Source organism: Aspergillus melleus (genome assembly GCF_016097325.1).
Source record: "Aspergillus melleus strain CBS 546.65 chromosome Unknown contig3, whole genome shotgun sequence".
NCBI lineage: Eukaryota > Fungi > Ascomycota > Eurotiomycetes > Eurotiales > Aspergillaceae > Aspergillus > Aspergillus melleus.
Window position 1 is genome coordinate 5,523,843 of NW_025763372.1, and position 16,618 is coordinate 5,540,460.

The 16,618-nt window shown below is 56.3% G+C and overlaps 9 protein-coding genes across 9 annotated transcripts; 7 read left to right on the plus strand and 2 right to left on the minus strand.

Annotated features, from left to right (window-relative positions):
- Positions 1-164: 164 nt before the first annotated feature.
- LDX57_006925 (fungal specific transcription factor domain-containing protein) lies at positions 165-1,550 on the plus strand (the record flags this gene model as incomplete). Its single annotated transcript, XM_046088646.1, has 1 exon — positions 165-1,550. The coding sequence occupies one exon, from the start codon at positions 165-167 to the stop codon at positions 1,548-1,550; it is 1,386 nt and encodes a 461-aa protein (XP_045944616.1).
- Positions 1,551-2,542: 992 nt separating this feature from the next.
- LDX57_006926 (uncharacterized protein) lies at positions 2,543-3,103 on the plus strand (the record flags this gene model as incomplete). The annotated part of the gene is made up of 1 exon (XM_046088647.1): positions 2,543-3,103. One exon carries the CDS (start codon positions 2,543-2,545, stop codon positions 3,101-3,103), a length of 561 nt encoding a protein of 186 aa, XP_045944617.1.
- Positions 3,104-3,395: 292 nt separating this feature from the next.
- On the plus strand, positions 3,396-4,349 carry LDX57_006927 (uncharacterized protein; the record flags this gene model as incomplete). The annotated part of the gene is made up of 1 exon (XM_046088648.1): positions 3,396-4,349. One exon carries the CDS (start codon positions 3,396-3,398, stop codon positions 4,347-4,349), a length of 954 nt encoding a protein of 317 aa, XP_045944618.1.
- Positions 4,350-4,912: 563 nt separating this feature from the next.
- On the plus strand, positions 4,913-6,412 carry LDX57_006928 (uncharacterized protein; the record flags this gene model as incomplete). Its single annotated transcript, XM_046088649.1, has 1 exon — positions 4,913-6,412. One exon carries the CDS (start codon positions 4,913-4,915, stop codon positions 6,410-6,412), a length of 1,500 nt encoding a protein of 499 aa, XP_045944619.1.
- A 1,478-nt stretch (positions 6,413-7,890) lies between these two features.
- Positions 7,891-8,412, plus strand: LDX57_006929 (uncharacterized protein; the record flags this gene model as incomplete). The annotated part of the gene is made up of 1 exon (XM_046088650.1): positions 7,891-8,412. The coding sequence occupies one exon, from the start codon at positions 7,891-7,893 to the stop codon at positions 8,410-8,412; it is 522 nt and encodes a 173-aa protein (XP_045944620.1).
- Positions 8,413-8,792: 380 nt separating this feature from the next.
- LDX57_006930 (uncharacterized protein) lies at positions 8,793-9,683 on the plus strand (the record flags this gene model as incomplete). Its single annotated transcript, XM_046088651.1, has 1 exon — positions 8,793-9,683. One exon carries the CDS (start codon positions 8,793-8,795, stop codon positions 9,681-9,683), a length of 891 nt encoding a protein of 296 aa, XP_045944621.1.
- A 418-nt stretch (positions 9,684-10,101) lies between these two features.
- On the minus strand, positions 10,102-12,008 carry LDX57_006931 (MDR family MFS transporter; the record flags this gene model as incomplete). Its single annotated transcript, XM_046088652.1, has 4 exons — positions 10,102-10,433; positions 10,488-10,861; positions 10,933-11,702; positions 11,763-12,008. 4 exons carry the CDS (start codon positions 12,006-12,008, stop codon positions 10,102-10,104), a joined length of 1,722 nt encoding a protein of 573 aa, XP_045944622.1.
- Positions 12,009-12,295: 287 nt separating this feature from the next.
- On the plus strand, positions 12,296-14,494 carry LDX57_006932 (uncharacterized protein; the record flags this gene model as incomplete). The annotated part of the gene is made up of 1 exon (XM_046088653.1): positions 12,296-14,494. The coding sequence occupies one exon, from the start codon at positions 12,296-12,298 to the stop codon at positions 14,492-14,494; it is 2,199 nt and encodes a 732-aa protein (XP_045944623.1).
- A 359-nt stretch (positions 14,495-14,853) lies between these two features.
- Positions 14,854-16,618, minus strand: LDX57_006933 (sulfite oxidase; the record flags this gene model as incomplete). Its single annotated transcript, XM_046088654.1, has 2 exons — positions 14,854-16,330; positions 16,395-16,618. The coding sequence occupies 2 exons, from the start codon at positions 16,616-16,618 to the stop codon at positions 14,854-14,856; spliced, it is 1,701 nt and encodes a 566-aa protein (XP_045944624.1).

Below are 16,618 nucleotides of genomic sequence, written 5' to 3' on the forward strand. Positions count from 1 at the left end.
TCTGGAAGAATCCCGACGGGGCATCGATCAACTGGTTGGCGTACTTGTATAGTATTCTCGCAGCCTCTGCCGGCTTACATCTCTTCTCCACGGCCGGTCGCGCCAACGGGGACCTGGCCGAGGCATTTGACGAGTATCACCGCAGGGCCGCGCACTGCCTCACCATGTCCGTCTACACGACACCCGGACGGTACAAGCTCGAGGCGCTGGTGCTCACTGTCGCTGGCGAAATTCTTCGCAGCACCGATACTCACGTCGGTCCCTCCGTGCTCCTGGGGCTAGCCAGCCGGTTGGCCATGCACGCGGGCTATCACCGCGACCCGCGCCATTACCCTGGAATCTCGGTGTTTGAGGGCGAGATGCGCCGTCGCGTGTGGATGTATCTCTCGCTTCTCGATCACTACATCTCCCTGCAAGCCGGTCTACCGCCGACGACCATCCAGTCGCAATCCGACACCGCCGAGCCGCACAACCTGACCGACGATGACCTGGATCCGTCGATGCCGGCACTGCCCGCGCCCCGACCACCGACCGAGAAGACGCATATTCTCTTTCCCACCACCCTGAATCGCATCATGTTTGTCGGCGCCGAGATCATCGGCAAGGTGTGTTCCGTCCGGGGCGTTCCTTATCGTGAGGTGCGGCGGCTGGACGCGACCCTCCGAAAGCTGCAGGCGACGGTTCCCCCGCCGCTGCGATTCCAGGCGCTGAGTGACTCGATCGCCGACGCGCCCACCACCATCATGGACCGCTATAATATCGAGCTGATGTACCAGAAGGCGCGCTGCGATCTGCATCGGCGGTATCTGGCCCAGCATCGACTGGACCCCAAGTACGCGTATTCACGCCGGGAGTGCCTAGACGCCGCGCGCCGCGTACTGCAGCATCAATGCGATATCTTCGACGCTAGCAGTCCCGGCGGCCAGCTGGGCTACGCCTCCTTCTTCTTTTCGCCCGTCGTGGTCATGCACTTCCGCTCCGCCGCGATGTTGGTGTCGTTGGAGATTGCCTGCCAGTCGCGGCACGACCTCAAGCAGAGTCTGTCGGCCGACCAGCGACAGTCGATCCTCGCGGAACGAGCGCAGCTCTCGCACGATCTAGAACGGTCGTACGCTATCTGGAACCATCTACGACACCAGTCCAAAGAAGCCCTGAAAACGGCCGAGGCGCTCCAGATCATGCTGAAGATCGCCAACACCCACCTGCAGCATGGGTCCACTCCGGGGCAAGACGAGTCTGCGGCAATGGGAAGCTTCAACAGCCAGGCCCTGGCCGAGACCTTCACTCCCAGTGATCAGGATCATCAGGAATTGTTGCTTGACACTCATAACACCAGCCCCTTGGATGTCGACCTCATGGATGCGACCTTCTATCTGGGGCAGAGTGCGACGGACCAGGCCCCAGGCACGCGATTCGCCGGGTCCACCGACGTCGTGGATTTCTATGATCGGTACTGGGAGAACCTGATGTTGTTAGGAGGGGACCAAGGTTTTAATGACTTTGCTCTGGATGGTTATAATGCGAATCTTCCCGAGTCCAGCCTTCCCTAGCTAGTAGGTTGTTGAATGGATAAAACTCGCACCCGACCACCATGGCAGGGTGGAGTATACCACCTGGAGTAGGTCATGTTGTTTATGTCGTTCGTATTCCTCTTAGATTGTCTTTGTTATGCACCGACTACCCACTGTGGCCTTGATGCCTGAGACAGCATCTGCGCGGGTCGCAGTTGAGCGCAACACCTCCTCTACCAGGGGATATCATGACATTTGTTCCTCATAGGCATATTGGCTAGAATCCTACCTTATTGTTGTGCCATTCTTTCGCTCGCTGGAGTCTAGTTCATGAAGACGGATATATATATTTTTTGACATCAGAACAGCCAGACACACCCCACGAGTCATCACGGATTGCCATTTTATTTTGGTAGGCTGACTTCTGTATTTGAACACGCACACTATTCACCGCGTGAACATATTTGTCTAGATCCATGAATAATTGAATCACGTCAAGTTCCAGCAAGTTCTGTTGCAACCTGCATGTATGGTAGCTGCGGTTCCCCCTACTAGCCCGCGGTCATTCAACCGCCCTTCCTCTCCCTCCCTCTCGCTGGTGAAATCAATCTCTCCCTGAACAACGTTCTCTGCAGGACATCGACGACGCCAGCGTCCTGATTCAGGGCTTCCCACGATGGCTCATCGTCGCACTCAATTCCCGCTCTGCTTAGTCGAGCCAGGCCATCGTGCACTAGCGGAGAATTGACGAAATGACGTGCTTCCGTATCGCGATGAGCACCGTGCCTCGCCCGTCATTATTGGCGTCAAGCCTCGCCCTAGTGGGGACACTCATCTCTTAACGAGCAGCCGGAGATTGAGTCGCCCAGTCACACGGCAACGATACCGGTGATCTGGCCGGGGTCAATCTGGGATCAAAGATGGCCCGGCGCAGAGGGAGCACCGTTCTCCCATAGTATTAAAGTATTAAACCGGCGCAATGCGGACGCCGCCTCCTACTTTCCAATGCAATCTGTTATAATCGTGAAAACATGGTCGCAGACGTGGACGAGACATCACCTCTCAACCCTTCCGCCCGCGAGAATCAGGATGGAGGAGCATCTTACCAAAGTATCGCCAAGGTCGCAGACTCGGCTGGGGATGTGGCTGGCGATGAAGAGAGCGCGACACGCTCTTCGTCGGCCGCAGACCTAGGCGCCGTGCAGACAATGACCGGTGTCCGGACCATCGTGGCCGTGCTGTTGGTTGGTGTGTTGATGGTACCATCGGCTTTTGCCTGCGCTATAACTAACATGTCGCAGGAGAGTTTATATCCAACGCAGACAGCACGCTGGTCATGGCTACGACGGGCAAGATTTCCTCGGAGTTCAATCGATTACAAGATGCTAGCTGGCTCTCGACCGCCTACACGCTGGGGGTGTGTGCCGCACAGCCAATGGCAAGTTGTGACTCTTTACTCCTTTGAAGGAAGCTATATACTGACGCAATTGCAGTACGGGAAATTGAGCGACATATACGGGCGGAAGCCTTTGCTGCTGGTTGCCTACGCTCTGTTTGCCGCGGGCTGCTTGATATCGTGGGTGACCCGGTGAACCCCAACATGAGAGAAATGGCTAACGGGGAAGCAGTGGTATTGGAAGGGACCTCTGGATGGTGATCGCTGGTCGTGCCGTAAGCGGGATTGGCGGTGCCGGGATCATGACCCTAGGATCCATCATCATTACAGGTATGCAAAAGGGAGGCTGGGCGTTGAGTGACTGGCAGTGTTGACAAAGTGGATAGATACGGTGCCCCGGCGGGAGATCGCCTCGTGGAGAGCCTATGTCAACATCTTCATGACCCTGGGCCGCAGCCTGGGCGGTCCCGTCGGTGGGTGGCTCACTGATGCGGTCGGATGGCGCTGGTAAGCATGCCCTTGGTCCTTGGAGCCAGAATTTGATGCTCACAATTCGATCAATCAGGCTTTTTCTGCTTCAAATTCCCTTCATTGCCCTCGCTGCGTCTCTGGTCTTTGGGAAACTGAAGCTTTCTCATCGTGATACGTCGAAAGCATCCATTCGCCGCGTGGACTTCCTGGGAACTGCCCTGCTCGGCCTATCTATCGTCGCCATTATCATCCTACTGGACCGCGGCGGCCACGCCTTCCCCTGGGCCTCGTGGACCACTCTGGTGCTCGGTAGTGCCGGCCTGGGTTCTCTGACAACGTTTGTTTGGGTCGAGCTGCGCGTGGCCTCGGAGCCCATATTTCATTTGGATATCCTGCGCCGCCCTAACGTGGCTGCCAGCTACCTCGTCGGATTTCTGCAGATCGCGTCGCAGCTGGGCATGCTGTTCTCCGTGCCGCTTTATTTCCAGGTCACGCAGCGGGCCTCGGCCACGGTCGCCGGCGGTCATATGGTCCCGGCAGTGGTGGGCAACACGTTTGGGGGCTTACTGGCCGGGGTATTCATCCGACGAACGGGCCGATTCAAGTCTCTGCTGATCGTCGCCGGACTGGTGGCGTCCATCTCCCACGTGCTCCTCCTGCTGCGATGGAACGGACGGACCGGGCCGTGGGAATCGCTATATATAACTCCCGGCGGACTGGGCACCGGAATCGCATCCGCGGCGGCGTTTGTCAGTATGACCGCTCTCCTACAGCCACAGGAGGTGGCAATGGCGACGAGCGGGTATATGCTTCTGGTCAGTCTCGCCATGACCACCGGCGTGACCCTAACCAACACCGTGCTTGGACTCGGGTTTAAGTCTCAACTCCAGCAACATCTGCACGGCGAAGGAGCCGCCGAGGTGAGTCTCTCTCCAACGATGTTGAAGCTTCTCGCTAATCATACTAGATAATCCGGTCGGCAACCTCGGACACGGGCTTCATTGCTCGTCTCGACGGAAGAGTTCGAGAGACCGTGGTAAGATGTTTTGTGGCTGGGCTAAAAAATACATACGGCAAGTTTTTCCGCCTGCAGAAGAGACATGAAATAGGAGATTTGTCGGCTGACTTCTTGACAGTGATCTCCTTGGCCTTCTCCATCGTTGGCTCCATTGTTGGACTGGGAGTTCGACAGCATCGGCTGTAGAATTAATGTCTCTGGAACGGTGGTTCTCTGTACGCTGTGTGCCGATATCGGAAGAATGACCCTAAAGGATAGACCGTAGTTTAGCAATACACACACTGCATTCGTCAAGATCCCTTCTCCGATGCCTCTCACGATCGGACGACGACAGGCGATGTCACGTGCCACCCGGCGTGCCTGAACGATGACATCATCTCCGGTACCGGGCGGTGAGGCGGGGCAGTATGACTGCTTTCGTCCCCCACATACTCTTTCTCGCTCCTTTTTTTTTCTTCTCTTTCCATTCTCTGGAACAATTCTACGTACGTCTTGACCATTGTCACTCGAGAGACAATGACTGCCCCATCGCTCGGGGCAGACCCCCTCGTCCTGCTGCCCCCCGAGATCGTCCTCCGCATCCTCGACTTCACCCCTATCTCCGCCCTGGCATGCCTGACGACCGTCTCCAAGGCGTGGCACCAATTCATCGACGGAACCCACCAAGAAGCCATCTACAGTGCCGAATCCAAAACCAATCAACCGGCCGGAGGAGTGCGAGACTTCTCATTTTTGTCCGACAATACAAGCTTCGCGAAATTGTTCGAGGGGACGGCGTCATGGAAGGACCTGTGTAAGCGTCAGACGCTGCTGGCTCGCAACTGGGCTCAGTCGCACCCTGTGAGCCGCGAGTCGGTGCTGCAAGTGGGCAACGATCCCGTGTGGCGATTCCGGGCCGACTTCAAGCGTCGCTTCTTCATCTCGACCTCCCAGGCAGGCGGACTGAGCGTTACCGATATGGATACGGGCCACATGCTCTGGCGACTCCCCTCCACGCTGGATCGTGACGAGGACGCCGTGCGCCCCTTCGCGCATCTCGAGTATCAGGACGGCATGGCCGTGTTCGATCGGGAAGGGGATGCCGTGGAGGTCTGGCAGGCGGATCAGGAGGGTGCCGCGCGCGGGGAGTTCCGTCGCATCGCCATTCTGGACCACGATTGTCAGACTCGGGGCTTTCAGCTATCGCATTGGACGCTGTGCGTGGTGTCCACCCAGGGGCAGGGCTTCGTCTATGATATGACACAGCGACCCCCGACGCGGATCACGCACCTACAAATCGAACATGACGCCGTCGGCCACTTGGACCAGAGTGCGGACGTTGTTATTTACTCCATGGGCCCGCGGGGATACCATGCCTACGATAAGAAGTCGGGCGAATTCCTGGGCGCGTTGCATCCTTCGCATTGTACCGAAAAGTATCACATCCGCCCCCCGGCGGCTGCCGCTCCCTCCCCAAGCGCAGCGTTGGAGGCTGCCGTGCGTCACGGCCCTACCCATGAGTTGTTCCGGCCCTGGGAACCTCGCAATGACTGCCTGGTGCCGATCCAGCTGGCCAAGGGCCCGCTTTCGCCGCCATCCGACCCGGAACACGTGTGGCACGCCGAGGACGAATGGGGCGCCGGCATGCTACACGGTGACCTGTTCGTGGGCTTTTCGCGCGCCGGACGAGTATTCGTCTGCTCGGACTGGCGCAAGGCCCTCTCCGGCCCCGATAGTCTGGCGGCTCACAGCGCCCTGCTGGAATGCGAGACGGACGGGGCCAGCTTCGACCTGGGTGGTTGGTTATCGGTGCGCAACCATCGCATCATGTTCGAGATCCAGGATCGCATCTACGTCGTCGCGCTCGATGACGAGAACCGCGTACAGGATGTAGATCGACCGGCCCGTGCGTCGTACTCGCTGCTGACGAGTTCCATGCCCCAATTGGCAGTCCCCGTCAGTTTCATGGCCTTGTATGACGACGCCATTATGGCCACCTATACCGTGCGTACTCCCCTAATGCACTTGTCCCCTTGAAAGGAGTAACCAAGTCTCATATCCGCAGACCCTGGGTTGGCGCCAATCGTTGCCCAACCTCCCCGGCGACGTACAGCCGCAACACCGCCAAGGCCGCGGTCGCATCTTCCCGACGAAGGCGATTCGCATCGTGAGCTTGGCTCCCGACCTCTCGGAAAAGCCGTCGGGCGCAACCGATACCGGTGAGCCGACGCCGGACGCCACGCAGACGAACGACGGGTCGTTTCATGCCGAGCGACAGCATCCGCCGGCGGACGAGTTTTGGCGCTCGCAGGCCGGGCTGCTGCAGTTGGTCAGTATGATCGGTGGCGAGTTCGGCGAAGACGAGGAGGCCGATGACGACGAGGAAGGGGTGATAGTGGACCATTTTCAAGACGACTTCATTGATGGTGAATGGGAGGACGAGGAGGATGACCAGTCGAGTGAGACCGACGACGGGGAGCACGCGAACCAGCCTCCCCACGCGCCGGCGGGGGCCTAGGAGTGAAGGCATCTTCCGGCGGATGTTGTTTAGCCCAGTCTCATTGGACTCATGCGCAGACGGCAGCTTGTGCGGGATGATTCTGTGGCTATGGCCAGTGCTCAGCACAATTCAGAACGCGTCGGACGACCGGCGAGGGTTGCCCTGTCCGGCACGAGTGCGACTTCGTACCAGACGCAATGTATGTGGGTTATTCCCCTCTGAAGAGGCATCCCTGAGGTCGAGAAGCTATGGCTGATATAGCTGAGCAGGCCGTGGATTTGAAAGCATGGCTGGTCATAGGGAGCAACAAACACATGCCAGATGACATGGCCCCAAGATCGGTTATATATAACCAAACGATGCAGCAGGAATTCAGTAGTAGCGCATACCACATAGAGCCATATTCGAGAACTGGTGAACACTGATTCATCATCCTTTGTATTGATTAAGAATCTCGCGCTGCGTAACCACTTGGATTAATCTAGGAGGTAGGATCACTACTCCGGAGTTACGAAGAACAGTTGTGCTTCATCTTCTCGGGGAGAGGCGGCAGCAGCCCGACGGATGACTAATCCCTTCTCTTGTTTGTTTTCTTCTTGTTTTCCTTCTCTTCCCTTCTGGCATTCTCTGGATCTGACCGATTCTGACAGATTTTAACCGGCAAATCCGGACTGGAGACGAGGTGGGCTACTCCTGCCAACCAAAAGGACTCGTTAATCTATTTTCTCCAAGCTTTCCAGTCAGAAGTCAGACATGCCCGAGACCGAACTAATCACGGTGGAATTCGGCCAACCAACGGACCCATCATGTCTCAGCCACAACTCGGTCGGCCTTATCGCGAGGACCACCACACAATAATAATGGTCGCCCAGATTCGGCGCAGCCACAACGAACACGCGACCGACCAGTTCGTGAGGAATACGACCGGTTGCCAGGCGGCGTTGTGATTGATCCAGGCCGGCGTAGGTGGCTCGGCAGCGCCCTACAGCAGGGGACGATGGTGCGCCTGGCCTGAATGACGAACAAGCAGCAGAACCCGAGTTCAAGAGGGCGACGGCGATGTGGACCAGAGGCTCTAGAGCCCAGAACTCGGAAGAGGATACGGGGGTGGGTCATGCAATCCGAGGATGCCGTCACTGCTGATCTCGCCCTACGACCCGCCAACCTGGAGAGCGAGCGAGCGAGGCTGCGAGAAAGCCAAAGGCCTACACTGTACGGAGTAAAGGCCAAAGCCCAGAGGAAAGTCTCGGTGCCTCCGGTCAATGTCTCGCCGGTTATCCGTGCGAGGCTCATGCGCCGCTCATCTTCGCCGACCGATTGGGAGTCCGCTCCACCCGAATCATGGAATCACAGAGACCGGCGAGCTATTTTTATGATGGATTCTGTCGCCCAGATCTATTCTCGGTGGTCTCCAGCCCGTATCAGGCACCCTGCTCGAGCTCACCTGTCTCTCATGTCCGTTGGCCATGGCAGCCGTCATCCTGCCCGTTGGCGGGAGATAAGCGGATTAGTCGCGACTCATCCGGGTGGACCCTGAGTCAAGCGATGGATGGCAGGGTTTCTCCCGCTACTATCAATAGCCTGGCGAAAGCTGGAACTATCTTGCGGCGGACCCTGAACGGTCGGGCTCTAGTGGTGCTGGGGGAACGGGGTGGTTCCACTCCAAGTCCGGAGTATGCTGATTGCTCTCGGACTCGCGTTTTTTCTCTCGCTTTTTGAGGGTGCAAATGAAGGTGAGAAACGAAAAGCACAAGTTGGATGCCGCCAGAGCCGGACACTTATAAAAGGTCCCACGATCCCTCGCCATTCGATCTGCCATCCTGTCTGATCGTTCTACACCAGTCTATCGTTTCATTTCCCCGGTAATCCACCGTCTCTCGCTTTTTCTTCCCAACTGCAACGATTACCTTCTCAACCATGCACCACCTCTCCGTGACTCTGTTGGCATCCCTCGCTGGCTCTGCCTTGGCTCTCCCTGGCCGCCACAGTTCCGCTCCCATTCCCAGTGGAATCCCGAGCCCTTCTCTCTCCCACTCTGCCTCTACCCTGGTTCCGACCCCGAGCCAGAACGGCACCGTGACCACCCACTTGCCTTCCACCACTGGAAACCCTTATAGCACGGGATCCACGGTCACCGAGACCGGCTCCGTGTCCACCATCACCTCCACCATCACCCGGACCAGCTTCGAGCCCTGCTCGACCGCCGTCAGCACCGGAGATGGCACCACCTACTACAGCACCTGGCTCAGCACCTCGGTGTATGAGACCACCACCTGCTACACCACCACTTTCGACTCTACCCCTGTGACCACTATCACCCATCTCCCCGGTACGGCCGAGACGACCGTCCCCACGGCGCTCCCCGGTGGCCACGGCGGCCACGGCGGATCGGGCGGATCTGACTGCCCGGCACCCGTGACTGTGACGGTGACCGAGACGGTCAAGGAGGGATCGGGATCTGTGCCCACCGTCCACCCTGGCAAGCCCTGCGCCCGCTGCGAGACCATCACCTACACAAACACCGAGGGACACACCAAGACCATTGTCATCCCCCCGTCGGGCGAGCCCACCGCGGAGCCTACCGGTGAGAAGCCCGGTCACTCCACCGCGACGGCGACGGCCACCCAGTCGGACTCGGAGTCCGCCACCACCACCGCTAAGCCCACCTTCACGCACACCCAGGCTGCTGGCAACGGCACCCATCCCATTCACACCAAGCCCGTCAGCAGCCCCGTGGGTAGCGGCAGTGCGCAGCCGTCGGCCACCCCCTCCATCCTCCGCCGCGTTGCCTGGAAGCCCCTTTACTAGGCCATGAACTGAGGCGGCGGATAGCCACTCTGGTGATACGGCCCCGAGTGAGATACGCGCAAGGATATTTAATTGACTGAATGAGTTACGAGGTATTATAACTCTTAATTTCGACTTGCATTTGCTCTAGACAACGTAATAAGGATGCACTGATTGTTTATTGGCCTGACTTTCGACTTGTTTGTGTTGCTCTCATGTATGTATTTTGCATTCCTTAGATATATAACATGTAGAATCTTGCAATATATACTATACTTTATTATGATATTTAGATTTGGTGTATATCCTCTGGACCAACGTGTTGGGGCCTGTCGGCGACTATAAGTTGGGCCAGAGACGGGCTGTTGTAGAGCAGTCTCGCCACTCATAGTGTGCGGATTGTCTGATGTATGTCCCATTCTTGCCATCCATGTGGTAGCTAACTGACCCGGACGGCCGCCTCCTTATCTTGGACTATTTTGTCGTCATGAGAAGGCAGCTTCTTGAAGGGAATCACCATCGCCAGCACAACTGTCAGTGCTGCCCCAGCCATAGCGAAGGCAAAAACATCCTTGATCCCAACCATGTATGCCTGTCGCACCAAGGCTAGCTCTGAACCTCGAAAGGTATTCTGAAGCTCGGACACCCCTGTGTAGAGGATCTTCTGCGGATCAAGTTGAGGGGCGGTTATCGCGAGTTGTTTCAACAGGTAGTTGTTGAATAGTGAATTACCCGCCGAAACAAAGTAGGCACCGCTGATTGATTGACACACTGACGCAATGTATTAGCAGGAGAAAGTGGCCTTGTATGAGGTGATATACTCACTGAAAGCTACGCCCATAGTAGCCGCTACAGTTTCTGGCGTCGCGAAACCTTGCAGCGCCGTGACGGGGACCTGGTTCCCCAGACCAATTCCAAAGCCGAAAGGAATCTGGGCGCCGATATACCAGGACTTGGGAGTGTTGACTTCAATGCAGAAAATCAGCGCCGCACCCAGAATAGCAATCAGGCCGCTGGCTAGCTGTAATGGCTGCAAGAGGCGGGTTTTTCCAACAAGAATACCGCTGAGCACCGCCCCAAAGGTATAGAAGGCCATGAACGGAAGACTATAAACACCGCTTTGTATGGCAGACATTCCGTGGATAGATTGGAAGTAGATGGGCAGATAGAAGAGGATCTGGAAATTAGCCAGGTTGGCGCTGATTCAGGAACCCAGGTTAGTCTTCTCGTTTCAGTTATCAACATCCAGATGACCGTGGCTTTTACTCACATCCACGCATACAACAGGTTGGACCATGTGATCCTGGGCTTAAGCATTCTGAGGGGCATTATGGCATATTTGCCCTGGAACCATTCGATGACGAAAAAAGCACTCGTCAAAATGACCCAAACAACCAAGGTCGCGATGACCGAGCCGTCACTCCACGGTTTGCCCAGACCGCCCCATTCCATGGCGAGGAGGAAGCAGACGATCGAAGTGAGCAACAGCGTCCATCCGGGGAGATCCAGATGAAGGAGGATCTCCTTCCACGTGGCCGGAGTCGGCTTGATGTGCTTCGGCATTCGCAGGAAGAGGAACTGCAAAACGATGGCCGGGCCACCCACCGGTAGGTTAATCCAGAAGCACCAGCGCCAGGTGATCTCCGTGGTGAAAACTCCGCCCATGAGAGGCCCAATGGTGGTGGCAATCATGAAGACGCCCATCCATAACCCAATCAGCATCGGACGCGCCTTGGGCGCGGCCGTGAAGTTGATGATGAGTACAGAGCCCCCAAGGGTGCCGGCACACCCCCAGCCCTGAATAGCCCGGCCAACGATCAGGGCGATGCTATTCGGCGCTGCTGCAGCTACGATGCTTCCAACCAGGTACAGAGAAAGAGCCGCCATGTATGTGTACTGCGCTGAGAAGTATTTGTACATCTTGCCCCAGGGGGCGGATGTGGTGCCGACGAGAAGGAAACATGCTCCGCTGTACCATCCGATATGGCCCAGGGCGTGGAAATCGCTGGTAATTCGAGGAATTGCTGTGGCGACAATACCCTATAGTAGGAACCAAAAAGAATTAGTGCTGATCGAGGATCTGGTTGCAAATGAACTAACGAGATCCAACGCGGCAATCAGAGTGCTCAAGCTCAAAGTAAACATGATGATCACTAGACGGAATGGGGTCGCGTATTCCAGCTGCGGATCGCTAATATCGCTGGGCTGAAAAGTGCCATCATTCCCCCCGCGATTCTTCTCGAGAAGATCGCCTGACAAAAGTGAGGGTACTTCATGGCTGGTGGTGCCCGTCGGACGGCTTTCTTCGGCCGTGCTCGATTGGGGGTAGGATGTGAGCGGCGGCATGTTGCCACTATTCTTGGATCGCCGTGGATTGATATGCGTTCAATGGGAGAATAATTACCAAGGGGATGCCAGCGCCAGGCACTATATAGGACTGTTTCGACCGATATGGCGGCGGATGAAGCTAGGGCAAGGGAAATCGGCTGACAAAGACGTGGTCTGTTCCGCCGGGCTTACGGTCGAACCGCCTTCCCCGCTCATCTCTTTATTTTCCTGAGGAGAGAAGCATTTTTCCCACCGGAAACTGTCTTGCGAACCTTCAACTCGTTGTCCTGAACTCGAGTCCAACCATGAATGCCGTACCTCGCCGGAAGTCCGCCGATGACCCGGACGATTCGTCCGAGGCTCCTGGCGCAAAACGCAGGAAAGTGCGTCGGGGAACTCGCAGCTGCTGGGAATGCAAGCGGCGGAAGATGAAGTGCGTCTTCGAGCGTCCAGACGATGCGATCTGCATTGGATGCCATCGTCGGTGGTCGAAATGCGTCAGCCAGGAGTTCCCGGAGGAAGCGTCGACACCGTCCCTGGACAGCAACGACCGGCTGAGGGAGCGCCTTCGCCGCGTGGAGGCACGACTGGACCACGTTCTGACGCACAAAGGGACTCCAGATGATGGCATCCCTACGCTTGTGCCCCCCGAATTTCAGAAGGCCGTCCCGGTGCGCGACAGCGGCAACGCTCAAGGGGCGTTATCCGCGGCCGCCATCCGTCCCGAAAGGGGGCAATGTGATGATCTAGCGCGCACTCTCTGGGACTCCTTACCCTCTCAGGTTGACACTCGTCGGATAGCCAAGGCGAGCAGTCGCCACTCCGTGCCATTTCATGAAGTCCTGACCACGCCGTCCGCGATGCTCGATCAGGATGGCTTCCGATCTCAACGCCGCCTGATGGAAATACCGGGGCCGGATGCTCATCCCGTCCTGCTCGCCCGACATATGCTCTATGTCTCCAGCCTCCTGCAACACCTTCACCCAGATCTTCATAAGGAGATCAGAGATCTTTCAGAGCCGCCTCAGGTCATGAGGGAGCGCTTAGTGGAGCTGGTTTCCAGTCTGGTCACAAGTAGGGACCGCTTCGTTGACTGCGTGGAATTTCTCGAATGTGTAATGATCGAGAGCCAGTATCAGGCAAATTGCGGCTTCCTGCGACGTAGTTGGATGATCGCCCGAAGAGCCATGGTGATTGCGCAAGCGATGGGTTTGCACCGACCGGGAGGTTGCTTGCAGTACAAGACTCTTAGTCCTCACACCAAGGCGGACCCGCACTTCCTGTGGTTCCGGATCGTTTTCTATGATCGTCAAATGTGCCTGATTCTGGGCCTACCGCAGGGTACGCTCGATAGGAATATGGCAGACGAAGCGATTCTCGCCGACGAGTCTCCAGGAGGCCGCCTCGAGCGCCTCCACTGTGTGATTGCCTCCCAGATTCTGGAACGCAATGAGTCGAACGTTGGGTATTGGGACTACGCGCTGACACAGGCGCTCGAGCAGGATCTGCGACGAGCAGCACGGAGTCTCCCTAGCCGATGGTGGCTGATGCCCAACCTTAGCAGTGAAAGGAATGACCCCCAAGCATTGTTCTGGGAAATGCGCCGACTGTCGGAGCAAGTGTGTCACTACAACCTGCTTAACCAGCTTCATCTTCCCTATATGCTGTACCACTCAATTGACGGTCGGCACGAGCACTCGAGCATCGTATGCGTGAATGCATCGCGGGAGATCTTGTCTCGGTTCATTATGTTGCGCCGCTGGAATCGCGTCGCGTTTAGCTGTCGGACGATCGATTTTACCGCTGTAATGGCCGCCATAACCCTGCTGCTGGCGCATCTCGCCAGTCATCGCTCCCCAGAGAACGACAACTTTCTGACTGTACAATACCCAGGCGACCGTGCTATGATCGAACAGGCACAGGACAATATGGAGGACCTGGATCGGATAAACGGGGATCCTCTGAGCGCCAAAAGTGCGGCCCTACTTCGCCGCTTGCTGGCCATCGAGGCACAAGCGGCCGAAGGAAACCACCGGAGCGCTCACAGCGTCAGCGTTCAGGAGCCTGATACTGATGTTGCGACGGGAGACGAGTCTGCCAGCGGTGATAGAAGTGTTTATATCCCGTACTTCGGCGTGATAAAAGCCGCCAATGAAGCCCAGCCATGTGAAAAGGATGTCTCAACGCGATCTACGACCCTAGAAAATACCGGAGTCGAGCAGCCTGCGGAAAAGCAAGGACCAGTATTGAATGTAGGAGCGATGTCAGATTCGGTCGCTCCAGGACTTCCAACGTCGTCGCTATGGCCGAGTAGCATCAACGGCATAACTACCTTTGCGCCACTGTTTTCCGATGTGTTATTCGCTGACTCGCTGCAAACATACAATCCTGAGGCGATGGAGGGTCTTGAGGAAACCTTGGGGCAAGATGTAGACCTGACCTTTCTGAACAGCTTCTTGACAGACGTTGGGAACGACGGAAAGAATGACACCGCGTCTCATTGACAAATACAGAACAGCATGGGGTCCCGAATGATTGTTTGCTCGTTCCTTCACCACATCATGAGTGAGATGCCGATGCGTATAGCGTATTGTTATTTGTATGCTACCGGACCAGCTACGTCAAGCACACCAACGGACAGATCTGTTTACTCCCGTGGCTGCAGAGGGAGATAGCTATCTCTGACTTGGCTAACATATTACCCAAAAGGCTAGTGCGGAGGCGACGGAAGTGCACACGATGGATGTATAAGAAGAACACAATTGGATTCTCGTTCTGCCATTTGGTGAAATCAGAGCGCAGGAAGCCACCAGCTGTGGATGACACTGGAGGTCGGTTGAATACAAATAGATAAAAGCTATCCTCAGTCATCAACATCGCGGGGCTCATGTTCCTTCCAGTACTGTTTGTACTCCTCCATCGTTTGACTCGGAACAATCTCGTAGCGGGTGAGGGGGGCAAGAGGGATACCAAGCTGCTCCATCTTGTCCAGGCGATCACGCGTAATAGGACGACTCTTGTTGATGCTATAGACGCTGATCCGATGCGCCGATTGAGTAACGTGAAGACCCCAGTTCCAGGCGGCGCGTACATCCAATGGCTGTGTATTAATTGCGTTGTCCCAGCAACGGCAGACGATCTCGATCCAGCCCTCCACGTCGCAGGGCAGGTCTATCTCCCAGGTACGCCAGACCCAACGACCCTTCTTGGATAGCTTCTCCGGGGGCACTTGATACCAGGTGAATCCGCCATCCGCGGACAGCTCCACACGCTCCGGCCATCGGCCACCGCCGGAGTAGGCCCATCCTTTGCATCGAATCTTTCCGGTGTGAATGATAGCCTGTTTGGCCCACGGGGACATAATGGCCGAGCTAACGGGCATCTCTTGAATCTGGATCCCATCGGTCGGTCGCAGGTTATATTTGCCCACCTGCTGGTTAAAGTAAAGATACTCCTTGCTTTGGACCGGGGCAAGAGAGGGACCTTCAATAGCCTTTATCCGATATAGCCATTTCACACTGCGTGCGCCAATATATCCCAGTACAACGACGCGAAGAGGATACCCATGGATTTTGGGCAACGGCTCGCCGTTCATCTCCCAGGCTAAGATAACCTCATTTGCCTTGACCTTGGACCACGGGACACTGACCACGTAGTTCATCACTTCCAAATCCTTGACATATGTTTCCGCGCCATACATCTCCAGGTGCTTGGCCGGGGCAAGAAGGCCGCCACAATCTTTGATAACCTTCTTTAAACTGATCCCCCGGTATCGTGCTGTTCCAATGGCCCCCTCAGCCCACGGTGCCTGGGGAACCTCATCCCCTTGCCCACCGTAGCGGCTGATCTGTTCAATGCGGCGCGTTCCCGAACATTGAATGGTGACGGTTTTCTCCATCTGCGGAAACTTTGTCCCATCCTGCAGGTCATCCAGGCTGTAAGACTTGGGATGATTGACCAAGCCATCTAACGAGAGACTCCACTTATCATGTTCAATTATTGGAATCCCACCATGGTTCCGCACAAAGTGAAGAGGATTCGGAGTCACAACCTTCGAGGTAACCAGCCGTTTCGGAGGTTCACCATTGTAGGGAAATTGCAGCAGGTGAAGCATGTCCGGATGCTTCTCACGCAGGACAGTCCGCCAGGAGTCCTCCGGTACACTGGTGAGTTCGCCGCCAATTGCCCAATGCCATTCCTTGAAGTCGTCCCCAGGAAGTACGGGGTTGGTGCCGGGAATCGGTCCAAACATGAAGTCTGGACATGGGGCAAACGTCTGCGAAGTCAGAATCTTACGCGCCTTGGCCTTCTTGTCCGGGAATCTCTCCCATTCAACGTATCTGCAGTGGTTCAAGATGTCAGACAATTAGTGCGACGACTATCGAATTTCGATCATTCACCCACCCTTTCCAGCCTTCCTTTTCTCTCTTGAAAATGTCATCGCGCTTGCCAACAGCGGCGATCGCTTCTTCGTCCTTCATAGTATGCCCATCTGGAGGGGGATAAATGTGAATAGTATCACTGCCACTTTGATCAAGAATGGGCAATTTGTGACCGGCGAGACCTTGTTCTATCTTCCACTCATCGGGGCGGTTTGTGGTGTCCATCTGAGCGGGAAGGACTTCCAT